Here is a 23,020-nt window from a genome sequence, read left to right as displayed (position 1 = left end):
AGAAAATTTCAAACTGCTTCTAAGATGAATGACATTACCTGCTGTTAACCCTTCACTGCAGAAAATCTCTGAGAATCAAAATATCACACCAAAAAAGAGCACATTTTAAAGAGTGAGATTTTTAATGCACCAAAGAACTCAGGTAACATTTAAAAAATCCTGATGTAAAATCTGGATCAAATTTGTTTTGATTGATCAGAATCACTTTCAGCCAGACACATATATGAGACAGAGTCTATCCTAAATGGCAGATATCATGGGAGGAGAAGGGAGGGGAATAAGTTTTGTGGGAAATATTTAAATTGTTTCTTTTTCACAGAATTCAAAACAGACCTATTTTCTGGTTGTTGGGGGTTTTTTGGGCGGGGGAAGGAGTTGCAAAAGTTTTCATGACATTTTTATCAGTTGTTAATAGAATTTTTTATTGAAATTGTTTAAAATCATCAAACACTTCATTTACAGAAAACCATGTTCTTGGTAAATAAAATGTTCAGAAATGATTTTGATACAATTTGATTAAATTATTGATTAAAATATTCCACAATAGTTACTGAACATCAGAAAAGTTTGAAGATGTTAATTTTTTGTGAAAAGTCCTGTTTTGTGGTGAGTAACCTATTTTTCATCTGAAAAACATTTTGTGCAAAAAATTTCAGCCCACTGTGTGGCAGAGATATGTTTAGCATACAGAAAATCATGAGAGTTTTAAATTGTAGAGATTAAGAGCATCAAAAGCTTCTGAGGTGAATAATCTCTTACTATATGGCCCAAATAAAGTGAGTGATGAGTTGTAGGAATATTCACAACCAAAAATGAATCTTATATAATATTGTTTGAGGGCCAGTCACATGATGAAAATTGTCACATCTTACTTCTCCATTTCAGTGTCAGTATATTTTGTTGTAGTTCCTTTTCTACAATTTGATTATCTCATGGTTACTGAGACACAACAATAATGTTGGCTTAAATTTTCGGACATGACCAGTGATTTTGGGGACTTCAGTTTACAGGTGGTCAGCTTATAACACTTTCAGGAGACCTAATTTTCAGAAATGATGAGCACTTCCCCTCTAACAATCAGGTCCTCTTAAAGGTATCTTAAGTTAGGCATCCACAAGTGAAAGCATCCAAAGTCAGTAAGCACTTTTGAAAATTTAAGCCAATGTTATGCTTGTCTGATAGTAATTATGAGACCACAAAATTTCAGTTGTTTCCACCAAACTAAGTAAATGGAATGATGAAATCAACACAAAATCCCATGTGCTTAACATCATTAGTTACATCTATGTTTTTTCTCAGGAAACTCATGCTCAGACAAGTTACACAATGTGAACAAACTGCCTCCCTAGTAAAGAAATCCAGGACTTCTGGTTCATGCCAGTTGAACAATGCTCAAAGCTAAGACCACTTTTGACGCACATCATGAGCTTTTGATTGGTGTAGGCTCTCCTAGACTGATCCAACACGAAAAATGTATTTCTGTGGGCACCCAGATGTAGAACAATATTATTACAGCAATTATGCATAGTAAAGGAACCCACTGTTTTTATTTATTTCATTTTTAATGAGGCAGTGCAAGTTTTCAACTATTTGCTCTTGAGTTTTCCTATAAAAAACAGAATTTAATAAAACATCATGAGTGCGTCTTTCTTCTCACTGAAAGGCCATAATTCAATAGCTGACATGTCTTGAGCTGATAAAAACCAAGTGCACTCATACAGAACACAGTCATCCAAGAGAGCACCATAAACCTGCCTCAGTGAAAGGGCTACAGAATAATTATCTGGTTCAGAGAATGAAATGTTTGGACATTCCAAGAAGAAGCTGTGAAACAGCTCTAATGTTCAATGCTGTTCAAGGGAAAGGTTGTAGTTTTACTTCAGAATATTGCTGAGTGCCTGTTAAAGTGTGAGAACTGATAAGTATGCTGGAGGGCGCTGTGCCTTCTAATGCAACTGTGCAACTAACATAGCCAATGCATTCACCACCATAAAAGGACACTGCATACAGTCTCCAATTCTATTAGTGTGACCCACTTTTGGGAAGTGAGGGTTTAGTGATTTTCTAGGGTGGATGGGGTGAAAAAATATATCCATCAGAAAACAGGTTACAACCACCTGCTCTTCAGGTTCTTAGTGGTAAAAGCTTTTAACAGTGGGTATTTAAGGCTTTGTAACCTATGCGGATTTGTAAATGTAGAAAAGGAGTGGCCTGATGAACAACAATAAAAATATTTTTGTGTCTGGATCTGAGCCCAAATAGATTCTGAAATAGCGCTCTTTAGAAACAGGAACTGCCTGAACCACATGGATCTGGGTAAACTTTACTGCCTTTACATTTATAAAGAGAACAAGAAAAGGTCAAGGGATTCCCATGCCACACTGAAAGAGATTTTTCTCCTCAACTTATATAAAAAAATTTAAAATGATGAAATCCTATCTTTGTAATAATCAGATCTGTAGTAAGACCATACACCTTCAATTGAAAGAAACATGTTTTGACAAAGACTCATTGCCTTACATCTGAAGAATCTGAGGTAATTGTTAATGCCATGATCTGAAAATGACATGCCAAATCCGAAAACGTCTTGAGTTCTGTACACATGCATTAACGCTTAGATGCTACTCCCTAATAAATTTCAGGATTAACAAATGTTTGTCAAAAGAAAATGCACTGAGCAATTGAAATTTAATTTGAAAGGGAACTACAATATTCCAATAAATATATGCATGAAAACCAAGAAGCTGATAATAGGCATAGCCAACACAAAATATGCAATTTACATACATTACACACTAATAATCTCAATTCTGACATTATACTTAAAAAGCTCCAGTTCACTGGCAGAGATGGATTTTTTTCTAAAATGCAAACAAGGACAATAGTTAACACTAGTTCCCTGAGCTATTAATCACTGTCTTGTTTCTATAAAGATCAACCCTTTGTAAGTCTATAACACAGAGGATTTCTCACCACAGCCAGGTAATAATGGGTAAAACAGACTTAGCAGACCAATACTCAATCACCCTGATGAGATCTGCAGACCATCTCTTTGTTCTGAAAGTGCTGAATGCTAGGAAGACAGTTAGGACTTCCCACTCCTCTCTTTGTTTTAAACTTGCACACACAAACCTTTATCATATTTTCCAGAGAATCTCTAGCACAGGAAGCCAGGTGTATTGGATGCTGACATTCCATCCTTTCACCTTTCCCCCAAAAATATGCCGACACATAGAAGCTTCTGATTAAAGTTTGTTAGTACAGTGAGAAAATGAACAAACAATAACAAAACTATAGCACCGTAGCACCTCTTGTAATGTTTCCCCCTTTGATCTCAATTTGACTACAATATTTGTCTTAAACCAGAAACTTAATTGTCAGTAGGCTCAGGAGCAAAAATAGAAATCGAATACCCTGCATCAAAATAAAATGCTTTCAGAGAACTGTGGGCCAGAGTCTCGCCTGGTATAAACTGAAGTCAATGGAGGTATGGTGTTTTACATCATCTGAGAATCAGGTCCTGTGAATCTTAATATCAGTCTTTGCTGTATCCATCACTGGGCTCTATTTACCACAAAGGATCTCCAGAGGGTAGTGTAATTTTTTTCTTCTTCCTTGAATAATTCATCATAAATTCAGCTTGTGTTTTGTAAATAGTTTTTCTGTGGTGCTTGCTAAAGGGAGACAGTCATAGGTGTCATTTTACTGGCTCGCACTCATACATACTACACAGATTCAGTAGGGTCAAAATCCCCCAGCAAGGAAAGAAGCTCTTGATTTCTCACTATAAATCTTTTCCCACTCCCAGCTCTACCAACTTAGGGCTTGTGTCTCCCTGGAAGAATTCTCATTACCTTTTCTTTGATAAAATCCTAAATGCAGAATTGGCTTTAGAATTTTTGGACAGGCCTGAGAAACAATTTTTATTGCCATCTCACTCCAGACATGACTATTTCCTGTCCACCAGGAGCATAGAACTCTGTGGAGGGTTGAACCAAGGTTTTGGGGGAGGATTGGCAAAATAATTATTTGGGACACCCCACCCCCCCCAATTTAACTGACATTTATACATTAAAAGTGTGTGTCTGGCATCCCCTTGAGCCTCCTGCTGCAGAAGTGGAACCCAGCTGCTTGTTCATTTCAACCCCAGCAATTGGTTTAGGGCAATTTATATCTTCAAGGTTATTCTGGCCAGCAAAACGGATAGAGATTTACTTATGAAAACATGAGGGCTCAGCTTCTCCTTACATCTTTAGGTTCCTAAATCTGGGGGTCCCAGAGCCATGAATTTAACACGGCCCAAAGGCCAGCTCTGTCTAAACATTTTTTGCCATGCTGTCTGAGGGTCTTCTTCAGCATTTGTTTAACTTGAAACATTTTCATACTGAGGCCAATAAAATTCCAAAAGCTCTCTCCATCTGAATGGATGTGACTGAGTATGTTTAAGTGATGAACAAATTACATCAGCACTCTTTTCTATTACCAACTTCCCTCTACGGCCCATGGTAAAGGTGCAAAGCAGAAATTCTAAGCACTGGGATAGGGGAAGGTAGGGGAATGCTACGGAGCACAGACCAACTTTCATAATATGAAGACAATTCTGACTGCTGAATCACGGCTGGGTTCCAAGAATTGGAGATCACAGTAAATAATTTGTGTCTGTCTTATCAGTTTTAAGATCTCCTTTTGATTATACACGGTCACAATAAGATATTGGGTGTGAAAACTTGTCCCACCAATTCCTTTTGGTAATGATCTTGCTTTACAGTGAATCACAGTGAATAAAAGCTTTTTGAAAGAAAAAAATAACACTTCTCGATAGCTAGAACTGACTTACACTGAAAATGACGTTGAAAACGGCCTCTGATGGATTAACTCTGAACCCTGGAAAGATTTTTATGTCTAAATTATGGAAGCCTTACATACTACGAATCTGGTCATTTAAAAGAATGAAACAACTAATATAATGTCATGCCTTTTGTTGGAGATTGCATTTAGAAATTAGAATTCTTCAAAACAAAATTCATTAAAGTCTTGTTGGAAGTACATCCGTTTGTTTTTATGTTGGTATTTTTCTACTGAGGTTTAAAGCCATAAAGTTTTGTATTCCACTATGTGCTATAGGAATCTATGAAACTTAATTACATTTACTGTTACAAAAAAGGGTTTATGAACTTTTGCCTTTAGGCAAAAATGTTTATTTCATTGCCTTTGCTATTCATTCTTTTCAACTCCGATGCCTTTGAACTTTTCAGCTGCACAGAGTTATCACCGTTATGCAGGAACCGGGAACTGTATTCCCGAGATGCAAACCACAAGTTGAAGAAAACGAAGGAGGCAAAGATATATGAGTCGTTATTTTGGCCACCCTTTGTGCCATTAAAATCTCATTTTCTGCCTATTAGAATGCCCTCTTACTGCTTAGGCAGTGGTGATAGTCAGTGATTAGTGTGTAATTGAGTATAATTGTCTTTTCACTTTTCATTTGTGTCATTCTGAGCTTCTCTCTGTTTTTCTAACCACTGAGAGGAAAAAAGGGTAGAAAGCCGATAAAGCTGTTAAAACTCTCACTCTCAACCCTGAAGAGATTCCTGATTGTAATTATAGATTGCATCCCCTTTGTGACATTTCTCAGAATTTAGTGGACAGCTCTTCCAAACACCTGGGCAAAGCTCACACTAATAAACTAAACTACTGTATATTTAAGCAATTGCTAATGTCAACTGCAGACAGATGCCACTTGTAGGAAATTTAACCAACCTTTTGACACTCAATTATCAAGGCAATTTATTAACATGATCTCCTAAGAAAAGCTCATGCAAATTAGAAAAACAATTATGGCATTTGAGCATTTATATATTTCCCAAGAATGGTAAGTCTCCTAATTTATGTATTTATAACTTGATTATAGCTCATCCCAATGTGTACTGCTCATCAGCTGCACCTCTCCCACTATAACTTCTCTGATACTTCGAGGGCCATTTTGTGAAACCCCTATAGTCTCTTAAAAAGGCAGTGTATTCATAAAAAGCTGATTAGACAAGACAAGATCACCTTGTTGAACTTTCTTTGCCCAGGAATGGATCTCAAGGAAAATAGTGGCACATTACAAATGCTTGACAACTGAATGTAAACATGAAATGTGCACAATTACTTTATAAATATCACATGAAATTAAATATAAGCTAAGAGTTTTGATGCAGCGAGTAGGGAAAAAAAGGAAGCTAGCAAACTGAAATCATGTGGCTTGTATAAAGAATACATTATGGTTTAAATTTGGCAATTCATTATAGCATGGCCGCGGGGAATAGACTCTTTGGTTCTGGTATACAGCAAATCCTCTGTCTGAAAACACAGGACTGACCTGAGGTGAAAGGCCATTGCCAATGGCAGGGTTCATGGGATTTGAGGGCCCGGATGGAGGCACAAAGCTGTCTGTATAGCTGGAAAATCCATGCCTGGTGCTGGGTAGGCCATACGCCGAGCTGCTCTCTGGATTTGAAGGGAGACTGCTTTGGTGTACAGTGCTTGGAGGAAGCGGCTGAGGTCTATGGACTGTACTGCTTGGATCAGACACAGCTAGAAGGGAAAGGAACACATTTATACATTTTCCTCATAGGTTTCTGACATAACAAATTCACTGTGTAAAGTTCAACACTGAGAAGAACTGATCAGGACTTGCAGGTAAATATTAGCTAAACCAAAGGTGAATATTTAACATTACTCAATATTTAACTGGCCAGGAGGAAAAAAACCACATGAAACAAAGGATGACATAAGCCTCTGTCAGACCTACATGACACATTGTGAAAGTTACATGCCGATGTGATTCTCACATGATGCATAATGGGCATATGCTCTTCTAATGGACAGGATATATTCTTTCCTCTCCAGTTCATCAGTAGAAATTCAGCCCAGGTTGGTAGTGACCAGTGATCAGACAAGTTGTGGGGTTTGCAAAATTTCCCTACTCAGATTTTGGTTTGGCAAAACTATCCACCACTGGTTTGGATCCAGATCTCATTTTACCCAAATCACTGAAGTTTAGTAGGTAGGAGGCTTAGATAAAACGTTGCAGATTTTTCCCACTTCTATAATAGACAAAGCTGTGGGAGGCAGGGAACTGGTTTTATAATACCCCATCAGCCAGGTTTTGCCTTTGAAAAATCAAAATTAGGAGTAGCCTGTATCTAAGTTCCATTTTTCCCAAACCATCGATAAGTTTGAGACTCCCTCTCTAGTAGCAACTGGAACTTATTATCATCTGATGGCTATTCAGTACCTGTGAAGTGGTTGGTTATTTCAGTCCAATTCCTACTGGACAGATGTCAGGCACAAAAATTTCCAGTTGTCACTAGCAACAAACTGAATGAACATAGTGAAGACTGAATGAACATAGTGATTGACGACCTAACTTCCACCATGCACTGGGACATGGCAGAGTTGAGACATAATGGTAGGAGAGGATGGGGACATCTGCACTACTCCTGCCAGTGCTGTACCTCTCCCAGGGACAGGGAACTTCAGTCTCCAAGCTAAGGCTGTCAGTCTGGCACTGGCACCATTCATAGGCAATCAGGCCATGAGCTAGTGAAGCCAATGGGAATAGTCACATGTTCAATGTCAGAGCTTTGCTGACTTGAGGCCTACATGCATCTGAACCATTTTAAAAATTTGAAGAATAGAATGTTTCTAAAGTGAGTTTACATGGAAAACCACTAATGCCGTTTAAACGAAACATCTGTCCCATACTGTACCTTGTGGTATGGAGGTGGGTTGATAGGAGGGCTCAGATAGCTGGTATGTTGGCAGGGTTGGCATGGCAGTGGGTGGGAATCCTCCTGGGATCAGATGGTTGAAAGCCATCAGTTGATTGGCCCCTGCCTGTTTCCTCCATCTAGCACGCCGGTTACTAAACCAGACCTACAAATGTTTTAATTAGGTACATTTGATTTTGTACATTTAACATAGGCACATTAGAAATAATGGTACTTTTTAATCATAGAATCATAGAATATCAGGGTTGGAAGGGACCTCAGGAGGTCATCTTGTCCAACCCCCTGCTCAAAGCAGGACCGATCCCCAATTAAATCATCCCATCCAGGGCTTTGTCAAGCCTGACCTTAAAAACTTCTAAGGAAGGAGATTCCACCACCTCCCCAGGTAATGCATTCCAGTGTTTCATCACCCTCCTAGTGAAAAAGTTTTTCCTAATATCCAACCTAAATCTTCCCCACTGCAACTTGAGACCATTACCCCTTGTTCTGTCATCTGCTACCACTGAGAACAGTCTAGATCCAGCCTCTTTGGAACCCCCTTTCAGGTAGTTGAAAGCAGCTATCAAATCCCCCCTCATTCTTCTCTTCCACAGACTAATCATCCCCAGTTTCCTCAGCCTCTCCTCATAACTCATGTGTTCCAGTCCCCTAATCATTTTTGTTGCCCTCCGCTGGACTCTTTCCAATATTTCCACATCCTTCTTGTAGTGTGGGGCCCAAAACTGGACACAGTACTCCAGATGAGGCCTCACCAATGTCGAATAGAGGGGAATGATCACGTCCCTCAATCTGCTCGCTATGCCCCTACTTATACATCCCAAAATGCCATTGGCCTTCTTGGCAACAAGGGCACACTGTTGACTCATATCCAGCTTCTCATCCACTGTAACCCCTAGGTCCTTTTCTGCAGAGCCATTTGGTCCCTAGTCTGTAGCGGTGCATTGGATTCTTCCATCCTAAGTGCAGGACTCTGCACTTGTTCTTGTTAAACCTCATCAGATTTCTTTTGGCCCAATCCTCTAATTTGTCTAGGTCCCTCTGTATCCTATCCCTACCTCTCCTCCCATTTTAGTGTAATCTGCAAACTTGCTGAGGGTGCAATCCACACCATCCTCCAGTTCATTTATGAAAATATTGAACAAAACCGGCCCCAGGACCGACCCTTAGGGCACTCCACTTGATACTGGCTGCCAACTAGACATGGAGCCATTGATCACTACCCGTTGAGCCTGACAAACTAGCCAGCTTTCTATCCACCTTATAGTCCATTCATCCAGCCCATACTTCTTTAACTTGCTGGCAAGAATACTGTGGGAGACAGTGTCAAAAGCTTTGCTAAAGTCAAGGAACAACACATCCACTGCTTTCCCCTCATCCACAGAGCCAGTTATCTCGTCATAGAAAGCAATTAGATTAGTCAGGCATGACTTGCCCTTCGTGAATCCATGCTGACTGTTCCTGATCACTTTCCTCTCCTCTAAGTGCTTCAGAATTGATTCCTTGAGGACCTGCTCCATGATTTTTCCGGGGACTGAGGTGAGGCTGACTGGCCTGTAGTTCCCAGGATCTTCCTTCTTCCCTTTTTTAAAGATGGGCACTACATTAGCCTTTTTCCAGTCGTCTGGGACTTCCCCCGATCGCCATGAGTTTTCAAAGATAATGGCCAATGGCTCTGCAATCACATCTGCCAACTCCTTTAGCACTCTCAGATGCAACGCATCCGGCCCCATGGACTTGTGCACGTCCAGCTTTTCTAAATAGTCCTGAACCACTTCTTTCTCCACAGAGGGCTGGTCACCTCCTCCCCTTGCTGTGCTGCCCAGTGCAGTAGTCTGGGAGCTGACCTTGTTCGTGAAGACAGAGGCAAAAAAAGCATTGAGTACATTAGCTTTTTCCACATCCTCTGTCACTAGGTTGCCTCCCTCATTCAGTAAGGGGCCCACACTTTCCTTGACTTTCTTCTTGTTGCTAACATACCTGAAGAAACCCTTCTTGTTATTCTTAACATCTCTTGCTAGCTGCAACTCCAGGTGTGATTTGGCCTTCCTGATTTCACTCCTGCATGCCCGAGCAATATTTTTATACTCATCCCTGGTCATTTGTCCAATCTTCCACTTCTTGTAAGCTTCTTTTTTGTGTTTAAGATCAGCAAGGATTTCACTGTTAAGCCAAGCTGGTCGCCTGCCATATTTACCATTCTTTCCACACATCGGGATGGTTTGTCCCTGTAACCTCAATAAAGATTCTTTAAAATACAGCCAGCTCTCCTGGACTCCTTTCCCCCTCATGTTATTCTCCCAGGGGATCTTGCCCATCAGTTCCCTGAGGGAGTCAAAGTCTGCTTTTCTGAAGTCCAGGGTCCATATTCTGCTGCCTTCCTTTCTTTCTTGTGTCAGGATCCTGAACTTGACCATCTCATGGTCACTGCCTCCCAGGTTCCCATCCACTTTTGCTTCCCCTACTAATTCTAATGTATTTTGCATTTGAAAAGAAGCTAAAAGCTCAATATTTACCACACAAGTCAATCTTCATGGCAATGAAATAAGTCCACGGCAGAACATTACTTGATCTAGTGGCCTGAATACAGGACTGAGAATCAAGAACAAATACACTCCAACTCCATCTCAGGCACTTCCTCCTCTGCCAAGTCATTTAACCTACTATTTTCAAACTTGGGTGATTAAAATTAGGTACCTATATCGATATCGTTACAACTAAATAAGTCTCATGAGCACCTACAATTCCCCCTTATTTAGATGCTTAAATATGGATTTAAGTGCCTAACATGACAGATGTTATTCATGCCATTTAATGCACTCTTGGAAAGTACTCAGATGCTATAGTGATGAATGCAGTACAATAACCTATATAGAATAGCACTTTAAACATGTAATGTGAACACCACAGGCCTTTGTACACAAATTAAATCAGTCCTTCCTAGCAGCTTTTAATGCACTCTCGTATGCATGTAGCACCTTACCCTAAGACTCCATAGCTCTGGATCATAATTTCACATAGAACCATTATTGAAATTTGTTTCCAATGTGAGACACAAGCCAGCTATTATTTAGGATTAGCTATGCATATCTTATCTAGAAATCTACTTTTCTTCAATAAACACAGTAATTCCAGACAAACCATCTTCAGTTCACATTCCAAGTTCTCCATGACCTACTTACAGTGGAATACCAGCGAGAAATAAAAAGCAGGATCTTGTTACTTAGTCAGAAATACCTTGTATGTTATGAGTTATGACAAACACAGTTCTCTTTTATGGTTAAAAAAAATAATCCTAAATGTAACGGGCCAGGGCTGGTGTGACTTCCATGACGCTATGCTGATTTATACCAGGTGAGACTCTGGCCCAACTTCTGGATCAGAGACCCTCAAACTTTAAGTGTGGATCACATCTTAAGAGGATTATCTCACTGCTGTTTACCCTCCCATTTACAATTATGCAGACTGCATGCCTTCTCACTCACAATCACATACCAGTCCTGCAGCAACTGCACCAATTACTCCATGGAAAATTAATATTAGGACAATGTCTAATTTATGTTTAGCTATTTTTAAATATAATTTAGCTGGTGGTAACAAGGAGCAGAATTAGACCCATGTGACCAGCCAGCTCATCACTGACTGCCAGCAAGTGCTCTACAGACCAGTTTGGGAACCACCAATCTAAATAATACAGATCAGCTTTCTAGGAGTGACATTATTTGTGGCCAGAAAACATAATGCCGTACAATGTCTAAAAGACACTACTGTGCTGCACCTCTCAGGTATCCTGCATTCTAAGGGACATAATAGCATTGGGGTAGGTTTGGGTCATCATGCCCTCTGTCTGTCCCACATATGCTGCTCCACAGGCATCACTCTGAGAACACATTGAGCCATTTGACTTCAAAATTGTGGGGCTGTGCCACTGTATAATGAGAATTGGCCCCACCTAGATCCTTCTTTTGCCGGAGTTGAGTGCTTTGGTGTATCTTTCCCAGTTTCGCGGTGTCACGCAGCACTGGACTGATATTTTGGCTAGGGGGACTGATGGAACCTCTTTTCCACCTGCAGGCATCCCTCCTTATTTCTGCTGCACATGGTGCTTCCCCTTCTTGAACAAACCAAAGGCCATAGTGTTATTGCTGGGGCCTCCTTGAACAGGCAAGGAGTCAATGGATAAAGAGGATTATTTGGTGAATAATTGTTGGGGAAGACCCAGATCCACCAGTTTTGGACTCTTCTTCCTATCCTCCAGACTACCTAATCCCTGACCAATTTCTTTCCCCCAACTTTCTCTTCCTCCAGAGTCACATATTTATTCACCCTCTTCTGAACCCCTTTAATTACCTCATCAGTCCCACAATAAAACATTTACTTTTTGTTGCCCCTATAGCTGCATAAAGTGGATGTGGCACCTTGTGGAGGAGAAATGGATCCAAGAGGGAGAAGATGGAGTGAGGTAGCTCTGAAGAGGAGCCATGGAGGAAGCATGGAAGGAAAAGACAGAGGGGCCAAATGGTGACGGGAAAAGAGAAATGGGGCTGAGGAGGCAGTGGGCAGCAGCATCGCCTATACACATGCTATGACTGACACCCTCCCCTCAATCATTCACTAACCAGTGCCTTGTGCACAACTCTCTCCCTTCCTCAGGTCACCAGGTTATCTGAAGATCTTGACATGTTTTATAAACATTAATTGAGCTCCACAACACCACTGTGAGGTGGGTATCAACTCCATTTTATAGAGGAAAGGGAAGAAGAAAGATCCTAGAATAGTTTTCTTATGTTCCATATAGGTTCTTCTATTGCTCTCAACTCCGTAACATCTGACCTTCTTCCAGTATTATGTTAAGCAATGTGATAAATGTCTCTCTTGTGGTTTGTTTTTCCCCTCATCCTCTCCTCCCCCGGGGGTTGGGGGGGATTGTGTGTGCAGTTAGGTTTTGTTCTTTTTCGGTTTCTGTATTAAATATACACACTGCTCTGTGTTTCTATTAGAGAATGCAGGTTGAAGAAAGGTGCCTTCCACTTGGAACAGAAGGTTTGGTGAGAGTTGTGGGAGTTTGTTCCAGTTCTGGACTGACCTCAGAGAAAGCTCTTTCTCTCCGTCAGACAAGCTTTATCCTTGTTGTAGAGAGTTCCATTGTGCCTGAGGTGAGCCATGGTCTTTATCCCAGAGCTTTAGGTGATCTTTTAGATATGCTGGGCAAAGGCCACTGAACATTTTAATCATAAGGCCTGAGACCTTGAACTTGACTCAGAAATGTTACATGATTTTATGTTAATACTTGTTTTTGTATGTTACATATATACATACCATGGATTTTACTCAAACCTGGCTTGTTTGTATATATATAATAAAATAAATGCAGCTTTGCATGAAGCTTTTATAGAAACTAAAAAGGACATAGTCATTGTTCCAAAGAGCGTAACAAAAGAACAGCCATACTGGGCCAGATTATGGTCCATTTTGCCCAGAATCCTGTCTCCAACAGCAACCCTTACCAGAGCTTCAGGGGGAGTGTATAGAACAGGGTAATTATGGAGTGATCCAACCCAGACTTCCACGCCTGGCTTCTGGCAGTCAGAGGTTTAGGGTCCCCCCCAAGAAAAGGATTGTGTCCCTGACCATCTTGGCTAATAGCCATTGATGGACTTATCCTCTATGAACTTATCTAGTTGTTTTTTGAACCCAGTTATATTTTGGCCATCACAACCTCCCAGGGCAATGAGTCCCACAGGTTAATTATGCATTGTGTGAAAAAGCACTTCCTCTTTTTTGTGTTAAACCTGCTGCCCATTAATTTAGTCAGGTAACCTCAGGATTTTGTATTGTATGAAAGAGTAAATAACACATCTCTATTCACTTTTTCCACATCACTCATGATTTTATAGATCTATAATATCCTCCCTTAGTCGACTCTTTTCTAATCAGAACAGGCCTAATCTTTTTGTCTATCTTCATATGGAAGCTGTTCTGTATCCTTGATCATCTTTGTTGCCCTTCTCTGAACCACTTCCAGTTCCACTATATTTTTTCTGAGATAGGGCGACCAGAACTGCATGCAATAGTCAAGGTGTGGGCACACCATGGATTTCTGAAGTGGCATTATGATATTTTCTGTCTTATTTTCTACCCCTTTCCAAGTAGATCCTAGCATACTGTAGCCTTTTTGACTGCTTACAATGCTTTGACAAACTTACAGTGTAAGGTCCTGATCCTGCAAATGGATATTCCCATGGATGTACCCATATGCCACTCCACTGACTTCTCTGGGGCTCTACACAGGTGCAGGAGACAATCTGCATAGATCCTGTTGAATAGTCAGGGCCTAAAATATTACTTCTGTAATCCTACTTAATTGGGACATGCTACATTGGGGCAGCTGTTTTATTGGGTAATATCTATGAAAAATGATTTTGCATAATCTAGTGAGCAGTATTGGCAGAACTTCCACTTAGTGAAGAGGAATTTAACTAAAGCCATCTAGTGTTTAGTAAGATGTTAAATAGATGTGGAGTTTTAGTTCATAAATTTCAGCTCAATGAATTTACAAATCAAACAGTTTAAAATTACCAAACAAATATTTTCAAATTTGACTTGCTTTGTAAATCTCATTGTGACTTTTACATCAAGCCACAAGACTGTATGGACTAGACTAGAGCATGGTGTTTATAAGGTTGCATATGAAGGGCCAGTTTTATTATGGTGCATTATTATATGTAATGTACTAACTATTAACCATTTTAGAATGATATAGAAACTGCTGTCCTGGTTCTCTTTGCACTCATACTGGTGTAAATCAGGAGTAACCACAATGAAATAAATGGAGTTACAACAGTGCAAAATTAGTGAGAGAGGAAAATGAGGTCCCACAAGTTAAGGCATTAATAAGCTCAAGGTGACAAAGGGAAGACTGTGTTCTCAGCCATAACTCTTCATTGCATGACTTTTGAATGCCTGATTTCACAAGCGTCAATATGGTATTAGTGCTATGTTTTCCTACAGCATCTACATACTTCCTCTCTCTCTCCTGCCTCATTACTGAGAGTGAGAGGTTCATTGGTATTATACATTAAAATATAAAATAAAAGAAAATGCATATGTAGTAATGTTTCTGTACGTTAGAGATAGGCATCTGATCCAAAGCCCACCGACATCAATGGGACTTGATTTCAAGCGACTTTGGACCAGCTCTAAATTCCATAAGAAGTTAAAAGGCTGTAAAACAAAAGTAATCACTATTCAAGGTGATGTCTCTAAGGGCATGTCTACACTTAAAACACTATAGCAGCACAGCGCTTCAGGGCATGGCTACATTTGCGAGTTAGAGCGCATTAAAGGAGCCCTGGGTGCCCTAACTCATGATGCGTCCACACTGGCAAGGCACGTAGAGCACTCTCACTCCACAGCTAGAGCGCTTCTGGTACTCCACCTCAGCAAGTGGAATAACATTTGATGCACCCCTGCTGGAGTGCCGCGGCACCAGTGTGGATGCCCTGGTCTGTTAGTGCGCTCTGATCGGCCTCTAGAAGTGTCCCACAATGTCTGTTCTAGCCACTCTGGTCATCACTTTGAACTCTACTGCCCTGCCCTCAGGTGACCAACAGTCAGACCCGCCCTTTAAATTCTCTGGGAATTTTGAAAATCCCCTTCCTGTTTGCTCAGCCAGGCATGGAGTGCTCTCAGCGAATCTTTCCAGGTGACCATGCTTCCACACGCCAGGTGATCCCCAGTATGGAGCAATGGCTGGGTGCTGGACCTCATCAGTGTTTGGTGGGAGGAAGCTGTCCAGTCCCAACTGGGCTCCAGCCATAGGAATTACAATACCTTCAGGCAGATATCAAGGGACATGATGGAAAGGGGCCATGACGGAAAGGGGCCATGACCGGGACGCATTGCAGTGCAGGGTTAAAGTGAAGGAACTGCGGAATGCCTACCGCAAAGCCCGCAAGGCAAACAGCTGCTCTGGTGCTGCCCCTGCGACCTGCCGTTTTTACAAAGAGCTGGACGCGATACTTGGGGGCGACCCCACCTCCACTCCGAATACCACCGTGGACACTTCAGAGCCCAGTCCAATAAGGCAGGAGGAGGAGCAAAGTGGGAGCAAGGGTGCTGAGGAGGAGGAAAACACCCCGGCATCTCTAGATGCATGCAGCCAGGAGCTGCTCTCAAGCCAGGAGGAAGGTAGCCAGTCGTGACGGCTGGTGCTTGTGGAAAGACAAACACCAGAGGAGGTTCCCGGAAAGCGGCTTTTATTTTGGGAAGAAAGTTATTTGGTGCGGGCTCTTGAGGCAAGGAGGGTTAGGGCTACATGCATGCTTAGATGTGGAATAGGGTGTTGATGTGTTCTCTCACATCATGGTAATCGGCCTCAGTGGTCTCTTCAAAGGTCTCATCCAGAACTTGGGCAATGCGCTTGCGCAGGTTTCTCGGGAGAGCCACTGTGGTCCTTGTCCCAGTAAGGCTAAGATGTCCACGCCACTGTGCCGTGAGGGGCGGGGGGACCATTGCTGCACACAGGCAAGCCGCATTGCAGTAGAAGACCCTCCCTTGCTTCCCAGGTCACCCTCAGCAGCGAGATATCTTCCAGGACGAACTCCTGTGGAAAATGTGGGGACAGTGTTCAGTATAGGGGCCCCCTGCAGCTGCTGTTGGCTCTCCCCAAGGCACAGAAACCCAGAGGACAGTACAGCCATGAAAGTATCAGTCCCCCTTGACCCTGTGCTTACTCACCATTTTGGGGCTCCCGCGGGTTATGTGCGCTCGCTTTGGGACGGGCAAATTATGCTATTGTGTAGACTGTGCTTGCCCTTAAGTCCAGGGGAATCATTGCTCTGTCTGGTGTGAACAATGCTGCCTCCGTTAAGTGTTGCATTTTGCCTTTACAGATGCAACCTTGAGATCTCAGCCATCCATATTATCACTGGCCGAGAGCCTGCAAAGAATCAGGAAGAGGCCACGTAGAAGCAGAGAGGACATGCTGTATGAAGTCATGCAGCACTCTCTTAATGAAAATCAAAAAGTGCAGGAGTGGCAGGAAAGTGAAAGGAGGGTCCATTAGCAGAATGCAGATCGCTGGCACCAAAGCACAGAGCAGCTGATGAGCACCATGGAGTGCCAAGCAGACTCAATCCAGGCTCTCGAAGCCATGCAGGCGGAGCACTACCGCGTCTGCCCCTCCCCCTCCACAGCCCTTGTCCCAAAGCTCTTTCCCTTGTGCCCCCATGTCACCTCCAACCCCTTTCCCCCACATCTGGGTTCTTATCGCCACCAGCTGCCTTCAACACCTGTAGCTTCACCACCCAGCACTGAAAAGTACGACCCTTACCCACTGCACTCAACCCCCATCACCATGCAGTATAGCCATCCTGAAGTGGCTATAGGGTGTCTGTTTGTTTGCGACAGGGAAGCCTGGCTGTTTAAAAATAGCCAGAGCTTCGCGAACCAGCTGAGCAGCGGAGAACCAGCTGAGCAGCGGGGACAGCAGAGCAGCACACAGCAGGAGTTTGCCTGGGAGTTCGCCTGGAGGGAGCCCAGTGAGGCTTACGTCTTGCAAACTGCTCTGAGGAAGCTCATAGTAGGAAGGTGATATGGAAGGGGGGGGTTCAGCTGTTGTGACCTGCACTGGATGTGCCATGTTTGTCTTTCTTCCACAGGACAGAAGCGACTTTGTCTGTACAAAGTGCAAGCTGGTCTCCATATTGGAAGAGAAGATTGAAGGTCTGGAGCAACAGATAACAACCCTGCGTTGCATACGGGAAACTGAGGATTTCCTGGACGAAACTCAGGATAGGCTTCTAGGGGCACAAAGCTCTACAGATATAGAGCAGGTTGCACAGAGGAGCCAAGAGACCAGTGAAGAAGCTTGGCAACATGTGACCTCCAGAAGAGGTAAGCGGAATGTCCGGGTTCCAGTAACACAGACACAGGTAACTAACCGCTTTCATGTTCTCTCCACAGGTATCGTTGCGGAGAGTGGACCAGATGATATGTCTGGGGCGAGAAAGCAGAAGGAGACTCCGCTGGTTGGAAGGCATGAGATGCGCTGTCCTGAGGTTGGGGGTTCCACGACCACCACCCCCAAGAGGAGAAGGCGGGTGGTGGTGGTCGGGGACTCTCTCCTCCGGGGGACTGAGTCATCTATCTGCCGCCCTGACCGGGAAAACCGAGAAGTCTGCTGCTTGCCAGGGGCTAAGATTCGTGATGTGACGGAGAGACTGCCGAGACTCATCAAGCCCTCGGATCGCTACCCCTTCCTGCTTCTCCACGTGGGCACCAATGATACTGCCAAGAATGACCTTGAGCGGATCACTGCGGACTATGTGGCTCTAGGAAGAAGAATAAAGGAGTTGGAGGCGCAAGTGGTGTTCTCGTCCATCCTCCCCGTGGAAGGAAAAGGCCTAGGTAGGGAGCGTCGAATCGTGGAAGTCAACGAATGGCTACGCAGATGGTGTCGGAGAGAAGGCTTTGGTTTCTTTGACCATGGGATGGTGTTCCATGAAGGAGGAGTGCTGGGTAGAGACGGGCTCCATCTTACGAAGAGAGGGAAGAGCATCTTTGCCAGCAGGCTGGCTAACCTAGTGAGGAGGGCTTTAAACTAGGTTCACCGGGGGAAGGAGACCAAAGCCCTGAGGTAAGTGGGAAAGCGGGATACCGGGAGGAAGCACAGGCAGGAATGTCTGTGAGGGGAGGGCTCCTGCCTCATACTGGCAATGAGGGGCGATCAACAGGTTATCTCAAGTGCTTATATACAAATGCACAAAGCCTTGGAAACAAGCAGGGAGAACTGGAGGTCCTGGTGATGTCAAGGAACTATGACGTGATCGGAATAACAGAGACTTGGTGGGATAATTCATATGACTGGAGTACTGTCATGGATGGTTATAAACTGTTCAGGAAGGACAGGCAGGGCAGAAAAGGTGGGGGAGTAGCACTGTATGTAAGGGAGCAGTATGACTGCTCAGAGCTCCGGTACGAAACTGCAGAAAAACCTGAGTGTCTCTGGATTAAGTTTAGAAGTGTGTGCAACAAGAGTGATGTAGTGGTGGGAGTCTGCTATAGACCACCGGACCAGGGGGATGAGGTGGATGAGGCTTTCTTCCGGCAGCTCACGGAAGCTACTAGATCGCATGCCCTGATTCTCATGGGTGACTTTAATTTTCCTGATATCTGCTGGGAGAGCAATACAGCGGTGCATAGACAATCCAGGAAGTTTTTGGAAAGCGTAGGGGACAATTTCCTGGCGCAAGTGCTAGAGGAGCCAACTAGGGGGGGTGCTTTTCTTGACCTGCTGCTCACAAACCGGGTAGAATTAGTGGGGGAAGCAAAAGTGGATGGGAATCTGGGAGGCAGTGACCATGAGTTGGTTGAGTTCAGGATCCTGACGCAGGGAACAAAGGTAAGCAGCAGGATACGGACCCTGGACTTCAGGAAAGCAGACTTCGACTCCCTCAGGGAACGGATGGCCAGGATCCCCTGGGGGACTAACTTGAAGGGGAAAGGAGTCCAGGAGAGCTGGCTGTATTTCAAGGAATCCCTGTTGAGGTTACAGGGACAAACCATCCCGATGAGTCGAAAGAATAGTAAATATGGCAGGCGACCAACTTGGCTTAATGGTGAAATCCTAGCGGATCTTAAACATAAAAAAGAAGCTTACAAGAAGTGGAAGGTTGGACATATGACCAGGGAAGAGTATAAAAATATTGCTCGGGCATGTAGGAATGTTATCAGGAGGGCCAAATCGCACCTGGAGCTGCAGCTAGCCAGAGATGTCAAGAGTAACAAGAAGGGTTTCTTCAGGTATGTTGGCAACAAGAAGAAAGCCAAGGAATGTGTGGGCCCCTTACTGAATGAGGGAGGCAACCTAGTGACAGAGGATGTGGAAAAAGCTAATGTACTCAATGCTTTTTTTGCCTCTGTTTTCACTAACAAGGTCAGCTCCCAGACTGCTGCGCTGGGCATCACAAAATGCGGAAGAGATGGCCAGACCTCTGTGGAGATAGAGGCGGTTAGGGACTATTTAGAAAAGCTGGACGTGCACAAGTCCATGGGGCCGGACGAGTTGCATCCGAGAGTGCTGAAGGAATTGGCGGCTGTGATTGCAGAGCCACTGGCCATTATCTTTGAAAACTCGTGGCGAACCGGGGAAGTCCCGGATGACTGGAAAAAGGCTAATGTAGTGCCAATCTTTAAAAAAGGGAAGAAGGAAGATCCTGGGAACTACAGGCCAGTCAGCCTCACCTCAGTCCCTGGAAAAATCATGGAGCAGGTCCTCAAAGAATCAATCCTGAAGCACTTGCATGAGAGGAAAGTGATCAGGAACAGCCAGCATGGATTCACCAAGGGAAGGTCATGCCTGACTAATCTAATCGCCTTTTATGATGAGATTACTGGTTCTGTGGATGAAGGGAAAGCAGTGGATGTATTGTTTCTTGACTTCAGCAAAGCTTTTGACACGGTCTCCCATAGTATTCTTGTCAGCAAGTTAAGGAAGTATGGGCTGGATGAATGCACTATAAGGTGGGTAGAAAGCTGGCTAAATTGTCGGGCTCAACGGGTAGTGATCAATGGCTCCATGTCTAGTTGGCAGCCGGTATCAAGTGGAGTGCCCCAAGGGTCGGTCCTGGGGCCGGTTTTATTCAATATCTTCATAAATGATCTGGAGGATGGTGTGGATTGCACTCTCAGCAAATTTGCGGATGATACTAAACTGGGAGGAGTGGTAGATACGCTGGAGGGGAGGGATAGGATACAGAAGGACCTAGACCAATTGGAAGATTGGGCCAAAAGGAATCTGATGAGGTTCAATAAGGATAAGTGCAGGGTCCTGCACTTAGGACGGAAGAACCCAATGCACAGCTACAGACTAGGGACCGAATGGCTAGGCAGCAGTTCTGCAGAAAAGGACCTAGGGGTGACAGTGGACGAGAAGCTGGATATGAGTCAGCAGTGTGCCCTTGTTGCCAAGAAGGCCAATGGCATTTTGGGATGTATAAGTAGGGGCATAGCGAGCAGATCGAGGGACGTGATCGTTCCCCTCTATTCGACATTGGTGAGGCCTCATCTGGAGTACTGTGTCCAGTTTTGGGCCCCACACTTCAAGAAGGATGTGGATAAATTGGAGAGAGTCCAGCGAAGGGCAACAAAAATGATTAGGGGACTGGAACACATGAGTTATGAGGAGAGGCTGAGGGAGCTGGGATTGTTTAGCCTGCAGAAGAGAAGAATGAGGGGGGATTTGATAGCTGCTTTCAACTACCTGAAAGGGGGTTCCAAAGAGGATGGCTCTAGACTGTTCTCAATGGTAGCAGATGACAGAACGAGGAGTAATGGTCTCAAGTTGCAGTGGGGGAGGTTTAGATTGGATATTAGGAAAAACTTTTTCACTAAGAGGGTGGTGAAACACTGGAATGCGTTACCTAGGGAGGTGGTAGAATCTCCTTCCTTAGAGGTTTTTAAGGTCAGGCTTGACAAAGCCCTGGCTGGGATGATTTAACTGGGAATTGGTCCTGCTTTGAGCAGGGGGTTGGACTAGATGACCTTCTGGGGTCCCTTCCAACCCTGATATTCTATGATTCTAAGTGCAGCACTCATTGCACAGCACTCCAGACAGAAAGGCTGAGTATAATAACAGGACATACGCAAACCTGTAACTGTACCGTTCCCCACCCCACCCCCTTGCCCTTTGTGTTTCTCAAACAGTTGTGTTTCTTGAAAAGAAAATGCATTTTCTTTTCATTAAATGGCTTTTTTTGCTTTGAAAACATTCTTTATTATTGCATAACATAAAAGATACCTTAGTCCAGGAAAGCAACAGGCACTGCAAGTCAATGTATCATATGTAGCAAACACAGATTCCTACTAACATTGGAACCACTGCACTTCACTCCTGTGCAGGGCACCAGACATTACTGGTGGCTTTCAGCCTCAAATTGCTCCTGCAAGGCATCCCTAATCCTTGAAGCCCTCCGCTGGGCCCCTCTAATATCCCTGCTCTCCGGCTGTTCAAATTCAGCCTCCAGGTGTTAAACCTCTGAATTCCATGCCTGAGTGAATCGTTCACCCTTCCCTTCACAAATGTTATGGAGGGTACAACACGTGGATATAACTGCGGCGATGCTGTTATCGGCCAGGTCCAGCTTCCCATACAGAGAGCACCAGTGGTCCTTTAAACAAACAGCCAAAAGCACACTCCACAGTCATTCTGCACCAGCTCAGCCTGTTGTTGAACCGCTCCTTGCTGCTGTCAATGCTCCCTGTGTAGGGTTTCATGAGCCATGGCATTAAAGGGTAAGCGGGGTCTCCAAGGATCACAATGGGCATTTCAACTTCCCCTACGGTGATCTTCTGGTCTGGGGAAAAAGTCCTGGCTTGCAGCTTCCTGAACAGGCCAGTGTTCCAAAAGATGCTTGCGTCATTCACTTTTCCGGGCCAGCCTGCGTTAATGTCAATGAAACGCGCATGGTGATCCACAAGAGCCTGGAGAACCATAGAGAAATACCCCTTCTGATTAAAGAACTCAGAGGCTAGGTGGGCTGGTGCCAGAATTGGAATATGCATCCCATCTATTGCCCTACCGCAGTTAGGGAAACCCATTTGTGCAAAGCCAGCCACAATGTCATGCACATTACTGAGAGTCATGGTTCTTCTGAGCAGGATGCAATTAATGGCCCTGCAAACTTGCATCAACACAATTCCAACAGTCAACTTCCCCACCCCAAACTGGTTAGCAACTGATCAGTAGCTGTCTGGAGTTGGCAGCTTCCAGATTGCAATAGCCACCCGCTTCTCCACCGGCAGGGCAGCTCTCAATCTCATGTCCTTGTGCCTCAGGGTGGGGGCGAGCTCCTCACACAGACCCATGAAAGTGGCTTTTCTCATCCAAAAGTTCTGCAGCCACTGCTTGTCATCCCAGACTTGCATGACGATGTGATCCCACCACTCAGTGCTTGTTTCCTGAGCCCAAAAGTGGTGTTCTGTGGTGGTGAGCATGTCCGTGAATGCCACAAGCAATCTCGTATCAGATGCATTACGCGAGTCGATATCATCGTCGGAGTCCTCACTGTCACTTTGGATCTTAAGGAGTAACTCGACTGCCAAATGTGATGTGCTGGTGAGACTCGTCAGCATATTCCTCAGCAGTTTGGGCTCCATTCCCGCAGACCGAAAGGGAAGACAGAGCACGCAGTACAAAAAACGTTGAAAGATGGTGCCAATTGTGAACGGAAGCAGAGGGATTG

At 43.9% G+C, this 23,020-nt stretch overlaps 1 protein-coding gene across 4 annotated transcripts in view; it reads right to left on the bottom strand.

Moving 5' to 3' along the window:
- Window positions 1-23,020, bottom strand: part of PAX3 (paired box 3) — a 122,127-nt gene that overhangs the window by 6,529 nt on the left and 92,578 nt on the right. For all 4 annotated transcript variants that reach the window (XM_084639623.1, XM_084639625.1, XM_084639624.1 and 1 more), the window contains 2 exons: window positions 7,758-7,923; window positions 6,365-6,579 (listed from right to left, as the gene is read on the bottom strand). In XM_084639623.1, coding sequence (XP_084495749.1) covers window positions 6,365-6,579; window positions 7,758-7,923 — 381 coding nt within the window. The remainder of the gene's footprint in view (window positions 1-6,364; window positions 6,580-7,757; window positions 7,924-23,020) is intronic.

The sequence above is a fragment of the Lepidochelys olivacea genome, assembly GCF_965140295.1.
Source record: "Lepidochelys olivacea isolate rLepOli2 genome assembly, chromosome: 9".
NCBI classification, from domain to species: Eukaryota; Metazoa; Chordata; order Testudines; family Cheloniidae; genus Lepidochelys; species Lepidochelys olivacea.
The sequence above is the reverse complement of the archived record's forward strand: the minus strand, read 5'-3'. Positions and strand labels throughout refer to the sequence as shown.